The sequence below is a fragment of the Hakea prostrata genome, chromosome 4 (assembly GCF_041222555.1).
Source record: "Hakea prostrata isolate BN-2017 chromosome 4, UWA_Hpros_2, whole genome shotgun sequence".
Lineage (NCBI taxonomy): Eukaryota > Viridiplantae > Streptophyta > Magnoliopsida > Proteales > Proteaceae > Hakea > Hakea prostrata.
The window spans coordinates 43,606,740-43,626,297 of record NC_142603.1 but is presented as its reverse complement, the minus strand read 5'-3'; the positions used below and the strand labels follow the sequence as shown (position 1 = coordinate 43,626,297).

The 19,558-nt window shown below is 36.1% G+C and overlaps 1 protein-coding gene, 1 non-coding gene and 1 pseudogene across 2 annotated transcripts; 1 reads left to right on the top strand and 2 right to left on the bottom strand.

Annotated features, from left to right (window-relative positions):
• Positions 1-1,473: 1,473 nt before the first annotated feature.
• Positions 1,474-1,547, bottom strand: TRNAN-GUU (transfer RNA asparagine (anticodon GUU)). Its single transcript has one exon. It is a non-coding gene; the product is annotated as a tRNA-Asn (tRNA).
• Positions 1,548-3,966: 2,419 nt separating this feature from the next.
• Positions 3,967-7,425, top strand: LOC149018996 (beta-xylosidase/alpha-L-arabinofuranosidase 1-like; annotated as a pseudogene).
• Positions 7,426-11,221: 3,796 nt separating this feature from the next.
• LOC149018995 (BI1-like protein) lies at positions 11,222-13,974 on the bottom strand. The gene is made up of 4 exons (XM_089153084.1): positions 13,667-13,974; positions 12,079-12,192; positions 11,770-11,927; positions 11,222-11,561 (listed from the first exon to the last, which is right to left on the bottom strand). The coding sequence occupies exons 1-4, from the start codon at positions 13,905-13,907 to the stop codon at positions 11,349-11,351; spliced, it is 726 nt and encodes a 241-aa protein (XP_089009210.1). The 5' UTR covers positions 13,908-13,974; the 3' UTR covers positions 11,222-11,348.
• Between the last annotated feature and the right edge of the window lie 5,584 nt (positions 13,975-19,558).

Below are 19,558 nucleotides of genomic sequence, written 5' to 3'. Positions count from 1 at the left end.
GTTGCAGTTGAGAGTTTTCTGTTTAAGATGTTTTGACTTGGTTTTTATATATTCTGGGTTTTGCTATTTAAGGTCTTTTGACCTAGTTTCTATATATATTCTCTTCCTTTCTCTCTCTGCATTTGCAATTTAGATCATACTTTTTATTTTTAATTTTTTTTATTACCCAAAAAAAAAAATGATCTGACCTGAGGGAATGATCATTCAACCTATTTAAACAATTGTAATATTATTTATATACCTTAGAGTATTGTAAAATTAATTGGTGATTTTCCTTGGGGTTTTGAATTGGAGTTTATAACAGGTGTGAGTGTTTTAAGAGATCCCCTTTCATTATAATCTTTCATCAATACATAGGGATATTTTTGCTTCATTGATTGTGGATGTAGTATATCGTTTTAGTGTGTGAATCATATTATATTTTTGCGTTGTTTCGATTTGTACCCAATTATATCCATTATTCGTTGATGCTCGATGAGGTTGTCAAATTTAAAGAGGTTTCATATGCATTCCTCTTTTTTTTTTTTTTTTCCGAAAATCATGACCCACTCCCCCCCCCACATAGGATGATACATCTCTTAAAATCACCTTACCGATACGCTACGCGATACAAATACTTTAAACCTCGCTCTGTGGGACTCAGGTCCCCTATCTTTTTTCGCTTTCACCTCCGCATTAAATGTGCAGTTCTGTGCTGTTTATGATTTTGCATTTAATGTAATGCAAAGCATTCAAGTTCAACTTATCTTTTTTGATATCATTAAAAGATTATGATTATTGAATTTTTTAAATTTATTTTGTGAAAAAGAAAATTTTGTTGATTCACACAAGTCGATCCTCTATCTACATGGGTTGGAATATTTTTTCAATCCATAAATTTGGTTGTGTTACATGTATTCAATTTTAAACATAAGAGGTTTTTTCATTTTGCCTACTTAAGTTGGGCCAAAAACTCTAGCTTACCCATTTAAATTGTCAATATTACATGTTATCCAATTTGGTGAACTTGAAATTTTTTTTTTTTTATGAATAAATTATTAAACGAAAAGAAACAAGAAAACAAAGCCATTAAGCAGAAGGCCATAAGGAGACAACAATAAGCATGTTTCTTAGGGTATCATCAACAAGGGATGCTAGAAGATATATCAGAATAGATGAAATTTCAAATCATGTCTATAGAGTTGAATTTAGATGTTATTTCCAAAGATTATACTCCCACCATAGGTGATGGATCAAGGCACAATATACTTAGTTTACCAATCTGATCATAAATGAAAGAACCTGAGAAGTTTCTAAAAATCCAAGATCAATCTCGAAAAAATCCATAGGAATATTATAAGTTACCCATTTTGTTTTATGGGTGAAGATAAATATTAAAAAATATATATTTTATTTTACTAAACCTCTCTTAATTTTTCCAATTTACAAAAAAAAACACTCCCTGGGCCTTGTGGAGCAAAAAGAACACACTCACGCTAGAAGAAGGGCTTGAACCTTCGACCTTGTGGTTAACAGCCACACGCTCTAACCAACTGAGCTATTCCAGCTGTATGTTATTATTAAGTTAAAATATTTAAAACATTTTTTAATCATTAATTCTTAATCATCTTCTTACGTAATCAAGATGGTTTTGGATCCTCGATGGGAAAGACTGAGTATCTTATCACCAAATACGCTTCTTAATTTAACGAAAATAAGCTAAACAAACTCGACCTTTGGGACTTCATGAGAAATAATCCATTTTTTCGACTCCTTTTTATTCACCCCATTCTGTTCTATCAAAATAAACAATTGAAATAAGAACTCTACTCGCACAAATTGTCAATGACCAGGTAAGCAAATCCATGGAAGAGATGTTACTCGAATTTGAGCTTGTGGATTTAAACTTATTCTCAATAGTTACTTGCTAAAATTCCATACTAATAATTTGAGGAAAGAGCAAGGCATTCAGGTGATCTTACAGGATGATAAGATATGGCATGATCAATAGTAGCCAAGCTCGATAAGTAATCGAGACATCAATTAGTCTCCCTCACTCCATTACGAAACTCGCAACTTACAAAACTTCTATTTTTGAAGCTGAGAATGTTGAATTCTATTTTGAAGATATGTTTTGAACTTCAATCATAGTGGAGGATTTTGTTGAGAACTTCTATAGCTTCATCTTTTGTTTTGGTGATCCAAATCTGAATCCTACATTCAAGGAGTATTTCAAGCTCCCCACATGAAGCATATCCAAACCCAAGGCCACTTTTTGGTTTCCAAATTCATCAATCACACTCAAATCTTTACAGACATCCCACTTTGACTGGTTGTTCACTTTGAGCAGTTAAGAATACCTTTTAAAACCCCACAAATGCTTCTTAGGAGTGTTGTGCAAAGATAGGGGAGTGGTGGATAAGAAAAATGTATGACTTCCACCCATCTTTCCAACGTTCCTTACTCTTAAATGAATGTGGAAAACCAAGTTTCGGCAACTTTTTTCAAGGGGCTCAACGAATTTACATTCTTGGGACCAACAAACACTATCATTCCCCAAGGGAATTGAGACTAGGTTAGGTGCCAAGGCAAGGTGATGAGTGACTTTGGGGTAGTTCAGGCCATCACCAAATGAATAAACAATTTACTTGCATAACATAGGGCTTTTGCATGTATAACTTGTGGCAAGATCTACTCTCATGTTCATATTCATCATAGGGACATAGCCAACACACTCCTCTTAGTACCATGTCATAGGTAATCCTACACTTGAAAACAAGAAACAAGATATCAACAAGAGTCCATTCATTAATCAAATGCAAAGCCAAAGTTAGCACTGACATGAGAAATTATAGCCCATGTGTTACAATTCATAAACTTTCGTACCCTCACTCTAGAAACATGTAATCAAGAAAACTACCCACTCATGACTTACTTGGATTGTAATACCCGAAGATCACATCGGCCATGGTAGCACCTCCTGCTTCACCAGGATAACCAACCCAAAGTACGCTTGTAATCTTGTCATCATATTTTGTGAAGGAGACATCCATCCTCCTCCAGACATTGTAACGAGAATTACAAGTCCCTTGTTTGGCCTTGCAACCATTGTTATGAGAAGCAGTTGTTGTCCAGACTGTGATTCAGTAGATGTGATCTACCACGATTAACACTAAACCAAAACCCCGAAGGAAGCAACAACCAAAACTATTTTGGCCGGTAAGTGGGTACAAATGGGTCTGGGCTGAAATGGTATTTACTGAGTAAGAAAATTATGAGAGGGAAAAAATTACTAGTACAAACAGAAGGGTATGAAATGGGGTACACAAGAGTACAAATGAAGACGAAATGGGTAAAAGAGAGTACAAATGGGTCTGAGCTGAAATGGTCTTTTATTGAGTATGAAACTAAAACTTACAGATGCTAATGAAAGCGTACATATCATGATATATCTCTAGAGTTATTTTCATTGAATTCAATTCATATATTTCATTTTGGACAAACACTTGATGATTAAAACTGGCACCGCCACTGGCTCCACTGACTCCTAGGCTCTTTATTTATGTTTTCGTGTCCCTTTTAGTGGATTTGAAAGACTGTAGCTAGGAGCTTTGTTATTAATGACTTACTTAAGAGAGCAACTCCTTTAATAAAAGTGACCAATGGATGAAAAGAATACAAATCCATATACAGAAAAACCATTAATAGATGGCATTAATTTGATGCATTGTTCATCCTCCGTAACTCTTTTTTTATTTTTGTGGTAAAATCCTACCTAACTCTAAATCAGATGTATCAGATGCCTACATCAACAAGAAGTGATCATGAAACATAGGCTTTGTGTTTTCAGGCTATGTGGATCACGATCAATTTTGTCATGAGGATGATTTTGTCATTTCACTTAGGTTTACAATTTCAGTTGAAGATAAATTGGTAAATATATATTTTTAGTAAACAAACCTGTGTCTTTTTTTTCTTCCCCTGTAGATGACCTGTGTCAAGTATGGAAGGGGTTTTTGTAAGGTTTTTACTTTAAAAGGAGGTGTACCGTGTACCATATTCACATCTTTTGCTCTCAAGCTGTGTTCGGATCTCTCAGTGCAGTAGCCATGGCAAGAAGCTCTGGTTATGTTTTGATGCTCATGTTCATTCTTTTTCTTAGTTGTTCTAGGTGTCAGTCTGCTCTTTTTTGCATGCGATCTTAGCAAAAACCCTGAGTTGGGTTCATTTGCCTTTTATGACTCTTCATTGGCAATTCTTGAGAGGACAGCAGACTTGGTGAAGAGACTTACGCTGCTAGAGAAGGTACGGTTGCTAGTGAGTAGAGAATAGGGAGTGAATTGACTTGGTATCCCGAAGTACCTGTGGTGATGAGGTGATCTGAATCTTTTTACGGAGTTTCAGATGTTGGTCCTAGTACTCACTTCTCTAGTGTGGTTTCTGGGACCACTAGCTTTCATGCGGTCATTCTTACAGCAACTTCCTTCAACACCTCCCTCTTTGAGACCATTGGAAAGGTATTATTTTTACTAGCTTGAACTGATATTTTTGTTAGATTTTCTATAATTTGATGGAAATGGTTCACGGCTTTGATGTTCAACTTAGTTTACTGGTTTTAGAAATTAAGGTCGACTACTTTTCATTTATTATGTAGGTGGTCTCTACAGAAGCTAGAGCCATGTACAACGTGGGTTTAGCAGGGTTGACATTTTGGAGCCCAAACGTAAATATTTTCAGGGATCCAAGGTGGGGAAGAGGCCAAGAGACTCCAGGAGAAGATCCAATGCTATCGAGCCAATACGGATCTGCCTAAGTGAGAGGTTTACAACAAACACATGAAATTGATTATGATAAGCTTAAAGTTGCTACTTGCTGCAAGCACTATACTGCTTACTATCTGGAGAATTGGAAAGGATTTGATTGCTTCCACTTCGACGATGTGGTAAACAAGAAAACTATTCCATTTTTAATTCATGATGTTGTGTTTTGTATGTTTCATTGCAATAGGTGTAAGAATAAAAAAAGAAAATTCAAGTTTCTATTATACCTAGAATCTAGTTGGAAATTAATGCAAATCATGATTTTTGTTGGTACTAGGTAACAAAGCAGGATTTGGATGACACATTTCAACCTCCATTTAAAAGCTGTGTCATCGATGGGGATGTGGCAAGTGTGATGTGCTCCTTTAACAAGGTTAATGGAGTACCGACATGCGTAAACCCAAATCTCCTCGGTGGGGTTATCAGGGGAAAAGGCGTACCCAGTGCCGAAGCTCCCACACTGTGGGGTCTGGGGAAGGGACTTTCTAGGCAGCCTTACCCCTGCTTTGCAGAGAGGCTGATTCGAACAAAAAGGAGGTTAAATGGGTATGGCTGGCTCTTTTGTTTCCTTTTGTAATTTTTCCTCTTTAATGTTTGGCCACTAGCTTTGATTATAAGTTTAAATCATTGTACTTCAATTGCTTGCAGGTACATATCTTCAAACTGTAATTCAGTAAATATGATATACCATGATCAACACTACACCAAAACCCCAGAGGAAGCAACAACCAAGACTAGTTTGGCCAGTAAGTGGGTACAAATGGGTCTGGGCTGAAATGGTCTTACCGGGTATGAAAATTATGAGAGGGGGAAAATTACTAGTACAAACAAAAGGGTATGAAATGGGGAGACGAAATGGGGTACAAAAGAGTACAAATGGGGTCTAGGCCGAAATGGTCTTTTACTGGTGAAGATTATGAAAGAGGGAAAATTACTAGTACAAAGGGGGCAGCAACGGGTCTGGGCCAAAAAGAGACAAAATGTGTACAAATGGGTCTGGGCCGAAATGGGATTAGATATTATTGCATACCATAGTTCTTGTACAACATATCATTGTACTATGATTTATTATTCCAATCCTACACATGCCACGTGTATAGCGCATTTCTTCCCATAGCACTAAATACTACTTATCTGTTTTATCCTGTAAAGTTCATTTCTATCGAGTTTCCTCCTCCTATGTGAGTTCTTGGTTTATTCAAAGTGCTATGTTCTGATCTTGTTTTATGCTCTGTACGATTTCCTTTGTTCCTCCTCTTATGTGAGTATGGCTCATGCTTCTCATTGTGTTGCCGACAGACACAAGGAGGCTGCCCCGAGGGGGTGTGGGGGCAATGCCCCCATAGCCTGTAGAGGGTCCATATTTCTGTGGGCTTTAAAGTTTCTTAACAGTTTGGGCCTGAGCCCATGAATAGCTATGGCTAGGATTTCTAAGCGCCTATATATATTCTCTTGTAACAGAACATTGTATGTAGTTGCTTTCGAGAAGAATTCTTAGTGAAAAACATAATGCTAGACGAAGCCTCACATTGAGGTGAACTAGGGTAAAATTCGTGTCTCATTCTTCCTTATTTTCTATTTGATTGTGTGTGATTGATTGCTCTAATCCTAACATGTTCGCAGATCTATTTTTCTATCAACATTGCACTGTTGCTCTGTCGTTCTTCTTCTGTTTCTAATGGAATTTTGTTTGATTCTTGATCTCTTGTCTAATCTTGACGAGTTGTTGATCCTTACATGCACCTTTTCTACTTACATGTTTAGATCTGGATTGTGGAAGCTTCCTGAGCGAACACACTCAAGCTGCCATAACAACTGGATACTTAAATAAATCCATCATTGATAATGCAATCAATAGCAATATAGCAACTTTGATGCGACTCGGCTTTTTCGATGGCGACCCAAGTAAGCAATTGTATGGTAATCTTGGTCCAAAAGACGTCTGTACTCCAAAGAACCAGCAGCTAGCCCGTGAAACTGCACAACAAGGGATTGTCCTACTGAAGAACAGCCCAGGGTCATTGCCATTAACAACCTCAAATATCAAGTCTCTAGCAGTGATTGATGCAATGCCATGAAGGCCATGATTGGCAGCTATGAAGGTTTGAGATATCCTATTAATGATATCAATTAAAGCCTTAGCATCTCTCTCTTGATATTTAATTTGACAATTTTTAACTAATAGAATGTGATATTGGCAGGGATTCCTTGCAAGTATATAAGTCCCCTTCAGGGCTTGGCGGCGTCAGTTCCTACTACCCTCTATCAACCAGGCTGCAAAAATGTGACATGTACCTCTCTTCACCACCTAGATGATGCTAAGGCCATACTAAGCCGAGCCGATGCTACGATTATGGTGGTCAGTGAGGATCAATCTATTGAGGCAGGGGGTCTTGATAGAGTGGACATCCTTCTCCCTGGACCGCAACCTCTTTTGGTAACAAAGGTTGCAAAAACAGCTAAGGGACCTGTGGTTCTTGTGATAATGTCTGGAGGAGGGATGGACGTCTCTTTCACAGAAGATGATGACCAAACTACAAGCATTCTTTGGGTTGCTTATCCCAGTGAAGCAGGAGGTGGTGCCATAGCTGACGTACGTGATCTTTGGGCATTACAATTTGGGTGAGTTTTGTGGCTGGGTAGTTTAATTTGTTGATTACTTGTTTGGAGTTTGTGAATAACAGTGCCATGCATGGACTAAAATCTTTGCAGACACCCACTTTCAACTGGACCAGTTGTTCACTTTGAGTTGTTAAGAAAACCTTTTGAAACCCCAACAAATGCTTCTTAGGAGCGTTGTGCACAAGATGGGGGGAGTGGTGAATAAGAAAATTGTTTCACTTGCACCCATTTTTTCCCACATTCCTTACTCTTAAATGGATGTCAAAAGCCAAGTTTTGGCTACTTCTTTCAAGGGGGCTCGATGGATTTGCATTCCAGTGACCAACAAACGTTATCTTCCTCAAAGGGAATTGAGACTGTGTTAAGTGCTAAGGCAAGGTGAGGAGTAACGTTGCAATAGCTCAGGTCATTACCAAATGAATGAATAGTTTTACCCATATAAAAGTAGTAGCTTCTGCCCAGATAACATGTAGCAGGATCTGCTCTCATCTTCATATCTGTCATAGGAACCTTGTCAACATACTTCTATGAGTACCATGTCATAGGTAATCTGCCGCATGAAAACAAGAACCAAGATGTCAATAAGAGTCCACTCATCAATCAAATGCAGAGCCAGAGTTGGTACTGACACAAGAAATTGCAACACATTTGTTACGATTTGTAAACTTTCTTACCCTCCTACAGAAAAAAGCAATCAACAAAACTACCCACTCATTTTTTTTTCTTTTTTGGTAATTCTGAATATTATTGAGAAGGAAAGCAGGGGTTACACAAGACGTGCTGATTACATAATTCAAGAAGCCAAGATTCAGAGATTTTCCAAACTGTCCGGCCTGCTAAGGATAGGGCATTCTGTGCTAGGGTATTCGCAACTTTGTTTGTGTCCCTAATGATGCATTTGAAGCTTACAAATAGGAAATCCCTAGATATGAGTTTGATTTCATCCATGATGTCCTGAATTTCCAAAGGGGGACTACTATTCTGATCATTCAAGAGTTTTACCACTTGTAGACAATCTGATTCCACTTCGCAGTGGCGGAAACCTTGCTGAGCTGCAAACTTAACCCCTTCCTTGATGGCCATTGCTTCACCCATTAACGCAGAAAGGAAATCACCAGGTTCGGAGATTGCAAATATTGAAATGCCACGATGATCTTGAAGAATAAAGCCCATTCCTCCATTCTACGATTTAAGTGGTAGTGCAACGTCTGTATTCAGTTTGAAGTGGGAAACCTCTGGTGGAGTCCAATAATGAGTAAGATGAACATATCCATTACTTAGTTGGGAGGAGAAAAGACCCTGATTTGCTTCAGCAAAACTAAGGAAAGCCCTCTGAGCCTGCTTGAAGACCTCGTCCGGAGTGGATGGTCGTGTCCCAAAAGTGATTTAGTTTCTAGCCAGCCATATGGACCAGCAGATGAAGGAAAATAAAGAGTCTCTTTTTGATCATATTTCGAAGGGAATATCTTCATTTTCCAGTATGCCAAGATCTGAGGCAGTTTTGGAGTTTCAAAATCTGTTGTCCTTAGTGATAGGTACGACCCAAACCAGACAGCACGAGAGAAAGGACACTCAAAAGCATATAATCTATAGTTTCCACAGGGTGTCCGCATCTTTTACAGCTAGGATCAACTGGGATGTTCCTTTTCTTCAAGTTTTCTCCTGTGGCGGTACCTTGCGCACAACATTTCCAGATGAAGGAGTTTATCTTTGGCAGCGTTTTTGATACTCCAGATTAGTTTCTAGATGTTCGGTTGGATCATTTCCCATTCATGGATTTTGGATGAAGAGAGATTGCACTGCAATTGATGATCCCTTCGATTAGATAGGAAATGGTAAGCACTTTTGACCGTGAATAATCCGTTCTTTGTCCCACTCCAATATAGCTTGTCTTCGTTATTATTTGTGCTCAGTCGCATTTTAAGAATCTCCTTTGCTTCCATTGTAGAGAAAGCTTGTTCAATGAGTTCCTTCTTCCATAAACGAGTATCTGGATCAAACAAGTCCGCTACTGTATTGATTGCACAGTTAGTGGGCCTTGAACTATGAATTGAGTAATTTGGTAGACTTCCGATCCATTTGGAGTCCCATATATTTATTGACAACCCATTACCAACTCGCCACACAAGCCCATCCTTCAATATTTCTTTGCCAATCAGGATACTCTTCCAAGCCCATGATGATTTGCTCACCTGAGTTGCTTCAAGAAAGTTGGATCTAGGGAAGTAGATGGCCTTGATGAATTTGGCCCAGGGGGAATTGGGCTCCGTCCATAGTCTCCAAGCTATTTTGGTAAGTAAAACCTTATTTTGCAACACCGATTCTCTAAAGCCCAAGCCTCCCCTTTCTTTAGAGTGGTAGAGTCTCGTCCAAGAAATCCATTGTGTTTTCTTTTTTTCTGCATTGCTACCCCCAGTAGAAGTTGGTCATCAAGCTGCGCATCCTATCATGATATGATATAGGAAGAGAGAAGTGGAAAGCCGCATATGAGGATTGAGAACTTATGACTGATTTAAGTAAAGTCTCTCAACCTACTTGGGATAAGAACTTGAACTTCCAACCTGCAATTCTATTGGATGCTCTATCTCCTACAGCTCTGAAGACTTCTTTCTTAGATACCCTAAACTCCGTGGGTAAACCCAGGTATTTAGTACACCCAACACCATAGTTGATTTTCTATACCCTAGAGAACCAAAACTACCCACTCATGACTTACTTGGATTGTAATCATTGAATCTTTTTTACTTAATTTATGATTGATTGTTTTCCCCGTATTTAGTTAAGACTTCAAGTCTATATTTTTTCCTACAATTTCTTTGCCACTTTCTGTCATTCATGATTTTTTAAATCATTAAATGGTAACAAATCTAATCATATAATTTTAGCCCTTATGCTTTGTTTCAATATAATTTTTATAATTTATTTATAATTGTGCTATATATATTTTAGTCCTATTAATTTATCTAATAATGTAGGCACAATTCAGAGGTGGGACCCACAGTGGGTCCCATATGGGCACACATAATATATGTGGTAAAAAGGCGTTAATGCTCGACGAAGATAATCTAGACTCATTATTCGGCCCTTCCAATATTCAATAATGGCTCCCACCCTGACCCTACCTGCCTTACTATGTTAAGAAAAGCTGTATTATTTCAATTTGGCCATCACTCTTTACTTTATCCAGATGCTTTGTGGAATAATATTTTTTCCGGATGATCAAGTTCGCTTCTAATAATATTGTACCATTAGTGTACAAGTTGGCATCCGAATTAAATTTGGCCAAAAAAAGGCATCCGAATTAAATACTTGGGAGAGAAATTGTTTGATTGGGTGGGTCTTACGTCAATGTGAAACCAAATATGAATTTATGGTGTCAATTTAGATAAAAATTGATAATTGGACCCAAATCATCTTCCTAGAAATTAGAAATTAGAATAGTCAATCTAATAATCTATTGGTCTAGATTTGTCTAGCAGTAGGAATTAGCGTAATTGAAAAAGATACATCAACTTGGACTTGTCTAGTATTACTTTGACCTTCAAAATGAGAAATTTGGCACAGTCCTCACATCCTATCTACTGGTTTTACACGAGAGTTTCCTGGTGGTAGGTGTTGTTACTATTTATCGAAGTTTAACTGAAGCAAAACGAAAAGGTAAGGAGATGCTTTCATAGCCTTTAAACATTAGATATAGATCCAATTACAAGTAAACGACAAAGCATAAGCTGTAAGTGCACCTAAGGTGGTGGGTGCATGATTCAGTAGGATGAAAATCTGGCTTGACCTTATTCAAAATCTTCCATTCAAACATGGGGAATATATATATGCATTAACAATGCTTCTGGAAAACAACTTAGTTACAGTTAAATGAAAAAGTCAGGTATTCAAAGGTATCTCAGGTAATCAGGAAACACAAACTGTGACCTACCCTTCGGACTGCATGCCCCTGAGAACTCGCAAGATGGTAAGGAATAAATTAAGGATATCCAGATACAGTACTGCGGACGCCCAAATGTACTCATCGTAGGTGAAGCGCTTGATCAGGTTGTCTGTGTCATAAACGAGATACCCTGAGAAGATCATGGCACCAATGGCACCATAGATAGCAACTGATGTTGGCCCAAGTGGGAAGAACATCTGCTTGATAATAGACAAAAACCAAAAAAGAAAGCGTGTCCAAGTCAGATATTCATCTTTACAAGATGGTGCTAATGAGAATTCTAATAAATGTGAGTTCAGATAAGATTAGGCATCCAACAAGATAAAATATTTGCAAACACAAACATGCATTTGGACAAGGAAGCATGAAGAAAACATATGAGGACTCAAAAGAATTCTAATTGACCTGGATGAAGCCTGTAAAGATGAGGACGACGAGGCCACAAAACAAGATGGGTCCAAGATAGCTGAAATCTTTGCCTTTCTTTGAAGCCCAGAAAGTGTACCCGGTCAAGGAACAAACCACAGCTGAGGTCAAAACTAATGCTTCAAGTACAATTTTGCCTGCAAAGTTTTTGGCAATAACAAAAATGTAATTTAGATGAAAACCAATAGATGCTGGAAACTACTCCTATGCTGCTGCTTTTGCTGGTCCTTTTAAAATGAAGCCACAATTTACAAGCATCACCAACCAGGAATGGTAAATATAACTAACCTTCTGTATTTGCACAGGCTACCCCTACGCTGATGCTCAGGGATGCAGTGAACAGCCCAAGAATTACGAAGTTCAATGGATGTTTCTGCTGATAGATATACAATGGCCACATAACTGCGTAGTAAATTCAGGGTCAGTGAGTAACATATAGCCACTGGCGGCAGTCTGTAAATTAGGCATAATCAAATTAGTTTTGCGACATCCGTCCACATTGTGCAAACCAAAATGCTGAAAAAAGGATAATTGTTGCAATCAACATTTCAAAGAATGAAATTAATTTACTATTTTGATTCTTGTTCTATAAGAAGGGCAAACCCGATGCCAAAGGCTTCCACATAAGCATGGTCTGAGGGGAGGCAACTTTCATATGCAGCCTTACCTCAGCAATTTTCTATTTATCAATAATAATAGGAAGATGATGATACTAAAACAAAGCAGACAAGGTGCTAGTATAACTACTTTACATCCTATAACTAATTCATAGAAAGCAGGAAGAGAGTCAAGGCTTGCAATTTGGATCTCCTCTTTTTTTTGTTCAAGATGCATCCCGCACTATCTATATGGAAAACTCTTCAAGGATGTCTTGCAATTCAAATGTTACTCAAACTTAAATACTTCATGGCATAAGCATAACAAGTCTTAAAATGAACTGAAGCATTGTGTGCACTTCCCGACCACAATTTGGGACCAACAAATACAACTTACAGCAAACCCCTGTCTTCAAGCATTTCATGGAAATCCCTTCAAGACATTTTTGGGAAAATACCCAATCACTTCATATGAAACTCATCCAAAGTAGCTTCATTTACCAAGCACGAACAACGAATTTGATCTTCCCCAAAATAATACCCAGGAAAAACTACTGTATTCAAGAACATGGCCGGCGACAATATGTAAAGGATCACCTAACTTGGTTAGAGGCATCAGAGTAGAGCCCTAAACTTCATTTGAAAAATTACACTGTCCCCAAATTTGCCAGCCATATGTAGAACATAGGAGGAGGAGATTGTTGAGGTATTTTTGAGTCATACCCAACTTATGTTCTAACATAGGCCATCTAATTGGCTGGTTAATGAGTCTAATAACCGTAGAAACTGGAGTTGTCTAAAAATACTATCTGGACCCAACGGTTTGGGTATTCCAAACTATATAATCAGGGTGTAATGCTTTTTAAGAAAACCTTGTGCTTACACCCTAACCCTTACAAGATCTTCCCTGAAATAAGACCCAGGTTGGTAAAACTTTCTGTATTCAAGAACTTGGTCGGTCATCTGTAAAGGATCACATAACAGGTTGGCGGCATCAGAGTAGAGCCCTTAATTTCATTTGAAAAATTACATTGTCCCCAAATTTTCTAGCTACGATGGATCTGTCAAGCAAAAATTCATATTCCCCAAAATAAAATCCAAAAGCAAGTAAATACATATTCCTAGCAAAGAAAAATTGAGACCCGGAATGAATTAATCAAAGAAAAAATGAGAAATAGATTCATGAGTGTGTGTTAAATAAGATTAGTCAAATCAACAAAAACCCAAACCCAAGAACAGAATTTGCAGAAACGTGAACAAAAGAGGGTGAGAAGACATACGAATCAGGGGCAAGAAGGCGAAGAACAACAATAGACCAGGGCTTCCCTTGAGCAGTTCATTCATGGGAGAGTACAAGACGGTGGTGGCAGAAACGATCGTGGTGAGTAAGATCTGAGCAGTAATGATACCATACACCTTTCGTATGAATCCCCATCGAAGCTCGTTCTCTCCATAACTCAAACCTGGGTAAAGCGTTCCTTCCTCTAAGTCTCCCTTGCTCACGCTCGTAAATCCGTACATCTTTCCTCCACTGTTTTCTCTGCAAATCGAAGGAATTGAAGAAATTGTAGGAGAAACCAGAAGAGATTGATATCTGCCTAACGCACGAGAAAGACAAAATAGAGGTTGATTGAGTTGACGAATTTACCCTCTGTTTGATTGGAATGTGACTGTCTAGTTTAGTCATTTCGAACTCCAATAACGGAGATTCTACGTGAAACAAGAATACCAATTGATTTCATACCGTTGGATTTCAACAGTCACTATTTTGATGGTCAAGATTGAGTGGGGGTTTCCGCAGTGGGACCACGCGATTTCCAGCTTTTTCGGTTGGTGACATTCATTTGTCTTTGTTTACCAAAAAAAAAAAAACATTCATTTGTCTTTGGAAAGTTCTTATTGGGTTCTTACCTGATGGGACCCACCGCAGTTGGGAAGTAGTCAATAACAGCTGTATCACATGGAATGATGGAAGTTGCATCGTGGTTCTCGACGGGTTGGACATTTTTGTCATTTCAAACAAAGTTTTTTTTTTTAATAGAGATTTCTAATAAAAGGTTTGAAAGACTCAAAGTCAAAATAATATACAATTATAGGTAAATTATATGTAGGCTCCTGAATTTACGATCAATTACATTTATTATTTTTTAAAAGAAATCAACTACAATAGCTCTTAATTAACAGTAATCTTTTTCCTGTGATCCAAAAAAAAAAAAAAAAACCTACAATACCTCTTTACTGTTAATATCATCACTCAGTTTTATTATTTAACAGTAAAAAAATAATTGTAATCAATTTCTTTTCAGGAATAACAAATGTAATAGATTACACATCTAGGAGCTCTATCTATTTTTTTTCTTAGTCCTTAATCTCTTACTCTCCTTCTCAAAAAAAAAAAAAAAAAGAAAGAAAAAATCAAATCTTTTATCAAAGATTAAAATTTCGTCTTATCTCAGTATCTTCAGGATATCAAGATTTCAGTCAAAATTTAATAAATCATATTAGATGATAAAAGTGAGTCTCTAAATTGAGTAATGATCCATATTACAATACTTAAAATCCAAGATGGCGAAACTACCTCAATTTTCATGGCGAAACTCAATGCCCAATCCCTTTAATCAAATACTTTATAGGCCACCTCCATTTAATGTGCAACAAAATGCTTATAGGAATGAGCAACCATCATCTCCACAACCCTCACATAATTCATTATTTGAGGATAAGGTACTAAAGACGCTTAGTGTACTAGAGCAAAACACTCAATTGTTGCAATTCTCATTCTCAATCCATTAACAAATTAGAAACCTAACTTAGTCAACTAGTTGATGTCATCAGTAGGAGGAAGGTTGGCCAGTTATCTAGTCAACCAATAGGTAATCCTAATCATCAAATTGAGTCTAGGAAAGAACAAATCCAAGCAGTCTCTGTTGTGATACGTAGTGGGAATGAATATTATGCACATTTGCCTACTCCTAAGCCATTGCCCATTGATCTTGAAAGTCGAGAAGATGTTGTTTTGACCCATGAGACTGAGGATGATGCACACAAGCCTAGTAAAGAAACACCATTTGTGAGTATTCCCCAGTAATTTTCTTGTAAGGGGTTGCACATTTCGATTGTAGAGGGTTTTACTCCTAAATCTTACACTCCCAAAGCCCCCTTCCCTGAAGCTCTTAAGTCCTCAATTCTATATTCTAAAAAGAATGCTAAGATGCAAGAGATGATTGATTTATTCCAACAAGTTCGTATCAATCTCCCATTATTATAGCTATCAAACAAATCCCAGTTTATGCTAAGTTTCTAAAAGATTTATGCACCCAAAAGCGTAAGTTGAATATTCAGACACCTAACTGAACAAGTTAGCTCAGTAATTTCCAACCAACTACCTCCTAAACTTAAAGATCTAGATACACCTTTAATTTCATGTGTCATTGGAGATCTATCCATAAGCAAAGCATTGCTTGATTTGGGAGCGAGTATGAATATTTTACCAAGTTCAGTTTATGATAGGTTTGGTCTAGGAGATTTGAAATCCAATGATGTGATTTTACAATTGGCAGACTGCTCAATCAAACGACCCCGTGGGCTACTTAAAAATGTTTTGGTTAAGGTTAAGGACTTATATTTTCCTATTAATTTTTTGATCCTAGATATGGACAATAAAACTATCAATAAGTTACCACCAGTCATTCTTGGACGGCCCTTTTTAGCCACTGCGAATGCTTGCTCAATTGTAGATCGAGTGTCATGGACATATCATTTGAAAATAAGAAACTTAAAGTCAACATCTTCAATGCATCTTTAAGCCCAAATAGAGATGAAGAATGCTTTGCGATTAACTTTATTGATGAGGTAGTGGCTGATTATACTCCAAACATGTTTATTGATGATCCCCTATAGTATTACTTGCCATTTAGGGAATCTGACCTAAATATTGAGGAAGTCAACACATTGATGGACTCTTCCACTTCTTTGGAGTAGTCACCATTCACATTTAGATTTGATCATCCACTTCCATTGGTTGCATCTCACTGAGTCTAGCTGAAGACTCTAAACTTAGCGCTTTATGGGAGGCAACCCATTTGTTTAGACGTTTTTTCTTGTTCTTTTTTTTCTATTTTCTTTGTTTGTTATTAGGTTTTACCGTTGCGTGCTCTATCACGATTTCAAACATCAAGTACACTCTTTCCTATATTTGCTTCTATCATGTTTTTTTATATTTTGCATGCACTGAGGTCATCACATACTTTAAGTGTGGGGGGGGGGTGTCAACTCGAGTGAGACTTGTTGATAGTTGGTAGAGCATTGTCACAAAGATAAAAAGTGCCTAATTTTTTCTGGCTTTGTTAAGATAAATGTTTTAATTCCTTGCTTAGATACAAAATGAGAGTTTAAAGGTTTTAAAATTCAATCTGATGTGATGAGCACCTTAGTTGATAACAAAGAAAAAGAACTAGCTACTCATTATCACAAAGTTCATAAGACAAATAAAAATGAAACATAGAGAGAGAGAGAGAGAGAGAGAGAGAGAGAGAGAGAGAGAGAGAGAGAGAGAGAGAGAGATGTGGTCTTCTTCAGCAATGAGAGAGATGAGAGCCAAGATCCACATTCACCATCTTTTCTTCTTCTCTGTGGTTGGCTTCTTTTTTATGTCTCCCGCACACAATGAATCTCTTATTTTTACCCATTGATTTGAATTTATTTGTTCGGATTTTGAAAAAATTCAAAACTAGAAAGTTGTAAATATTTTCGATATCGTTCCATAGCATCTTGAATCGTAGCAATCCGAGCTCATACGAGAGAGATATACCCAAAATACTAAAGGTATGTCTGTTTACCCAATTTTCAGATTTATTACCAATTTTGTTCTTTAGACCTCCACCTATTTCCAATTTGGCTAAGATCTCACTTTTCATGATTTTTTGGGCAACAAGATTGAATGCCATGATTTAAAATCCACTAATATTTCATATATTTGCCAACTTTACTCCATACTATCTCTAATAACCAAAATCACCTTCTTCTTTTTTTCTGAAAAATACACAAAAATAATCAATTAGCTCTTTTAATTAACTAAGTATGGAAATTAAATCATATAAATAATGATAAATGCATGCTTATTAGTGGGGTTAGTTGATTTTTGGATTTGATTCTTTTATACAATATAATTTAAGGTTAAGAAATACAATGACAAAGTCATTTTTTACTAAGGCTCTTTTTTTGTATCAATTATCATTCTCTATTGTGCCTATTTAAAAGAAATAAGTATAATAATTCATTATTGGTCAAGAATGAAAATTGTTTGGTGAATTTTGTCAAAAATAAATTATGAAATAAAAAATAAGTTTGGAATGTCAAAATTAAAAATTGTTAGAAAATGATAGTGAGCAAGTGAGAAAAGCGAAAAAGAAAAAAAAAGTATGGTTTAAAAGAATACGTATCGACTATTTTACTCTCATCTTAACTATAAAATTTTAAGTAAACATTTGCATAAATGAAGAAAATGAAATTCTCACCATAATCCATAATAGACAAAAAGCTTATTATGGATTTTGGAGGCTTTTCTATTATCTTAAATAAAAACAAAACTGATAATAGATGCCAAAGAATTTAAAATAATGAAATATTCTCATAATTGATACCAAAAAGAGCCTAAACTCTAACAAAATGATTTTTACAATATTGGCCAACAACGAGTCTAGCCAGCAACTTGGATATCAACCCAAAAAACCAGAGGTCGAGTTCTCATTGGTGCAAATCAGTCAATGGGTCATATAGGAATGCAGGCCACGCCGAAGACTAATTCATTTCTAATAAGTCCTCGGTCAAAGATAAGTTGACGCAATGGAGAAGTTTGATCGGTGATTCAACCAATTAGACAATTTCAACAATAAAGGTAGTGTTTTTTATTTGTATATGCTCGACTGTATATGAATAAAATTGAATCATATATTTTCACAAATGTAAACACGAACATACAATAAAAGATTTGAAACTTTCATTAAAAATATAGGAACAAATATTAACAAGTAATGAAAGCTCAATTACAATTTAAAATTAATAAACTATAATTCACAATACAAGCCTTTGAAATTCTTTCAAGGAAGTTTTGACGAAATTTCATCAAAATTTAATCAACTGGCTAAATTTCATTTCAATTCGTTTCGTCTTGATAAACTCGGGACAACTAAAGCTCTTTTTTTGTATCAATTATCATTCTCAATTATAAGAAATTTTCATTATTTTAAATTGTTTGGCATCTATTATTAGTTTTATTTTTATTTAAAACATAGAAAAACATCCAAAATCCATAATAGACTTTTTGTCTATTATAAATTATGTTAAGAATTTCATTCTTTTCATTTATGTGCAAGTTTACTTACAGTTTTATAGTTAAAATGAGGGTAAAATAGTCAATACACATTCTTTTATAAAGACTATATTTTTTCCCTCTTTTCTCACTTGTTCATTATCATTTTCTAAGAATTTTTTATCTTGACACCAAATTTATTTTTCATTTCATAATTTATTTTCGACAAAATTCACCAAACTGTTTTTCATTCTTGACCAATAATGAATTCTTGTACTTATTTCTTTTAAATAAGCATAATAGAAAATGAGAATTGATACAAAAAAGAGCCTAAATTTTGCAAAATTGAATAGATTGCCGTTGAAGTTGTTGCACTCTTTTAGTAAAGACTGGGTTCAAGTTTAAAAGTCAAGCTTTTTTTTTTTTTTCTTGAATTGGTTTTGAAAAAGAAAAAAAAAAAAAAAAAGGAGAAAGAAAAGAAAGAAAAACCTAATAATTCAATATTTTTAAACTGATGTTGACAAAAAAAACCTAACCTTTTCCAATCCCATTTTATTTCTATCTTATCTTCAGAAAGCAAAATCTCATCCCCCTTTACCCACTTAAAAATCAAGTATGAGATGAGACATAAAATAGTTTAGTAAATTAATACTTAAAAAGGTATTTTGATCATTTTATTATGGGACTTAATAAAATCTTACATCTTACTTTATTAAGTGTGATCCACCAGTGATAAAAAGGTGAACATCAGTAATATTTAAACACTTTTGGGAGGTGCCATCAGTTTCACCTCCACTCAAGAAAGCCACCACTAAAAAACTCTAGAAGTATCTACAATGCCAAAGTGGGAAAAATGCACAAA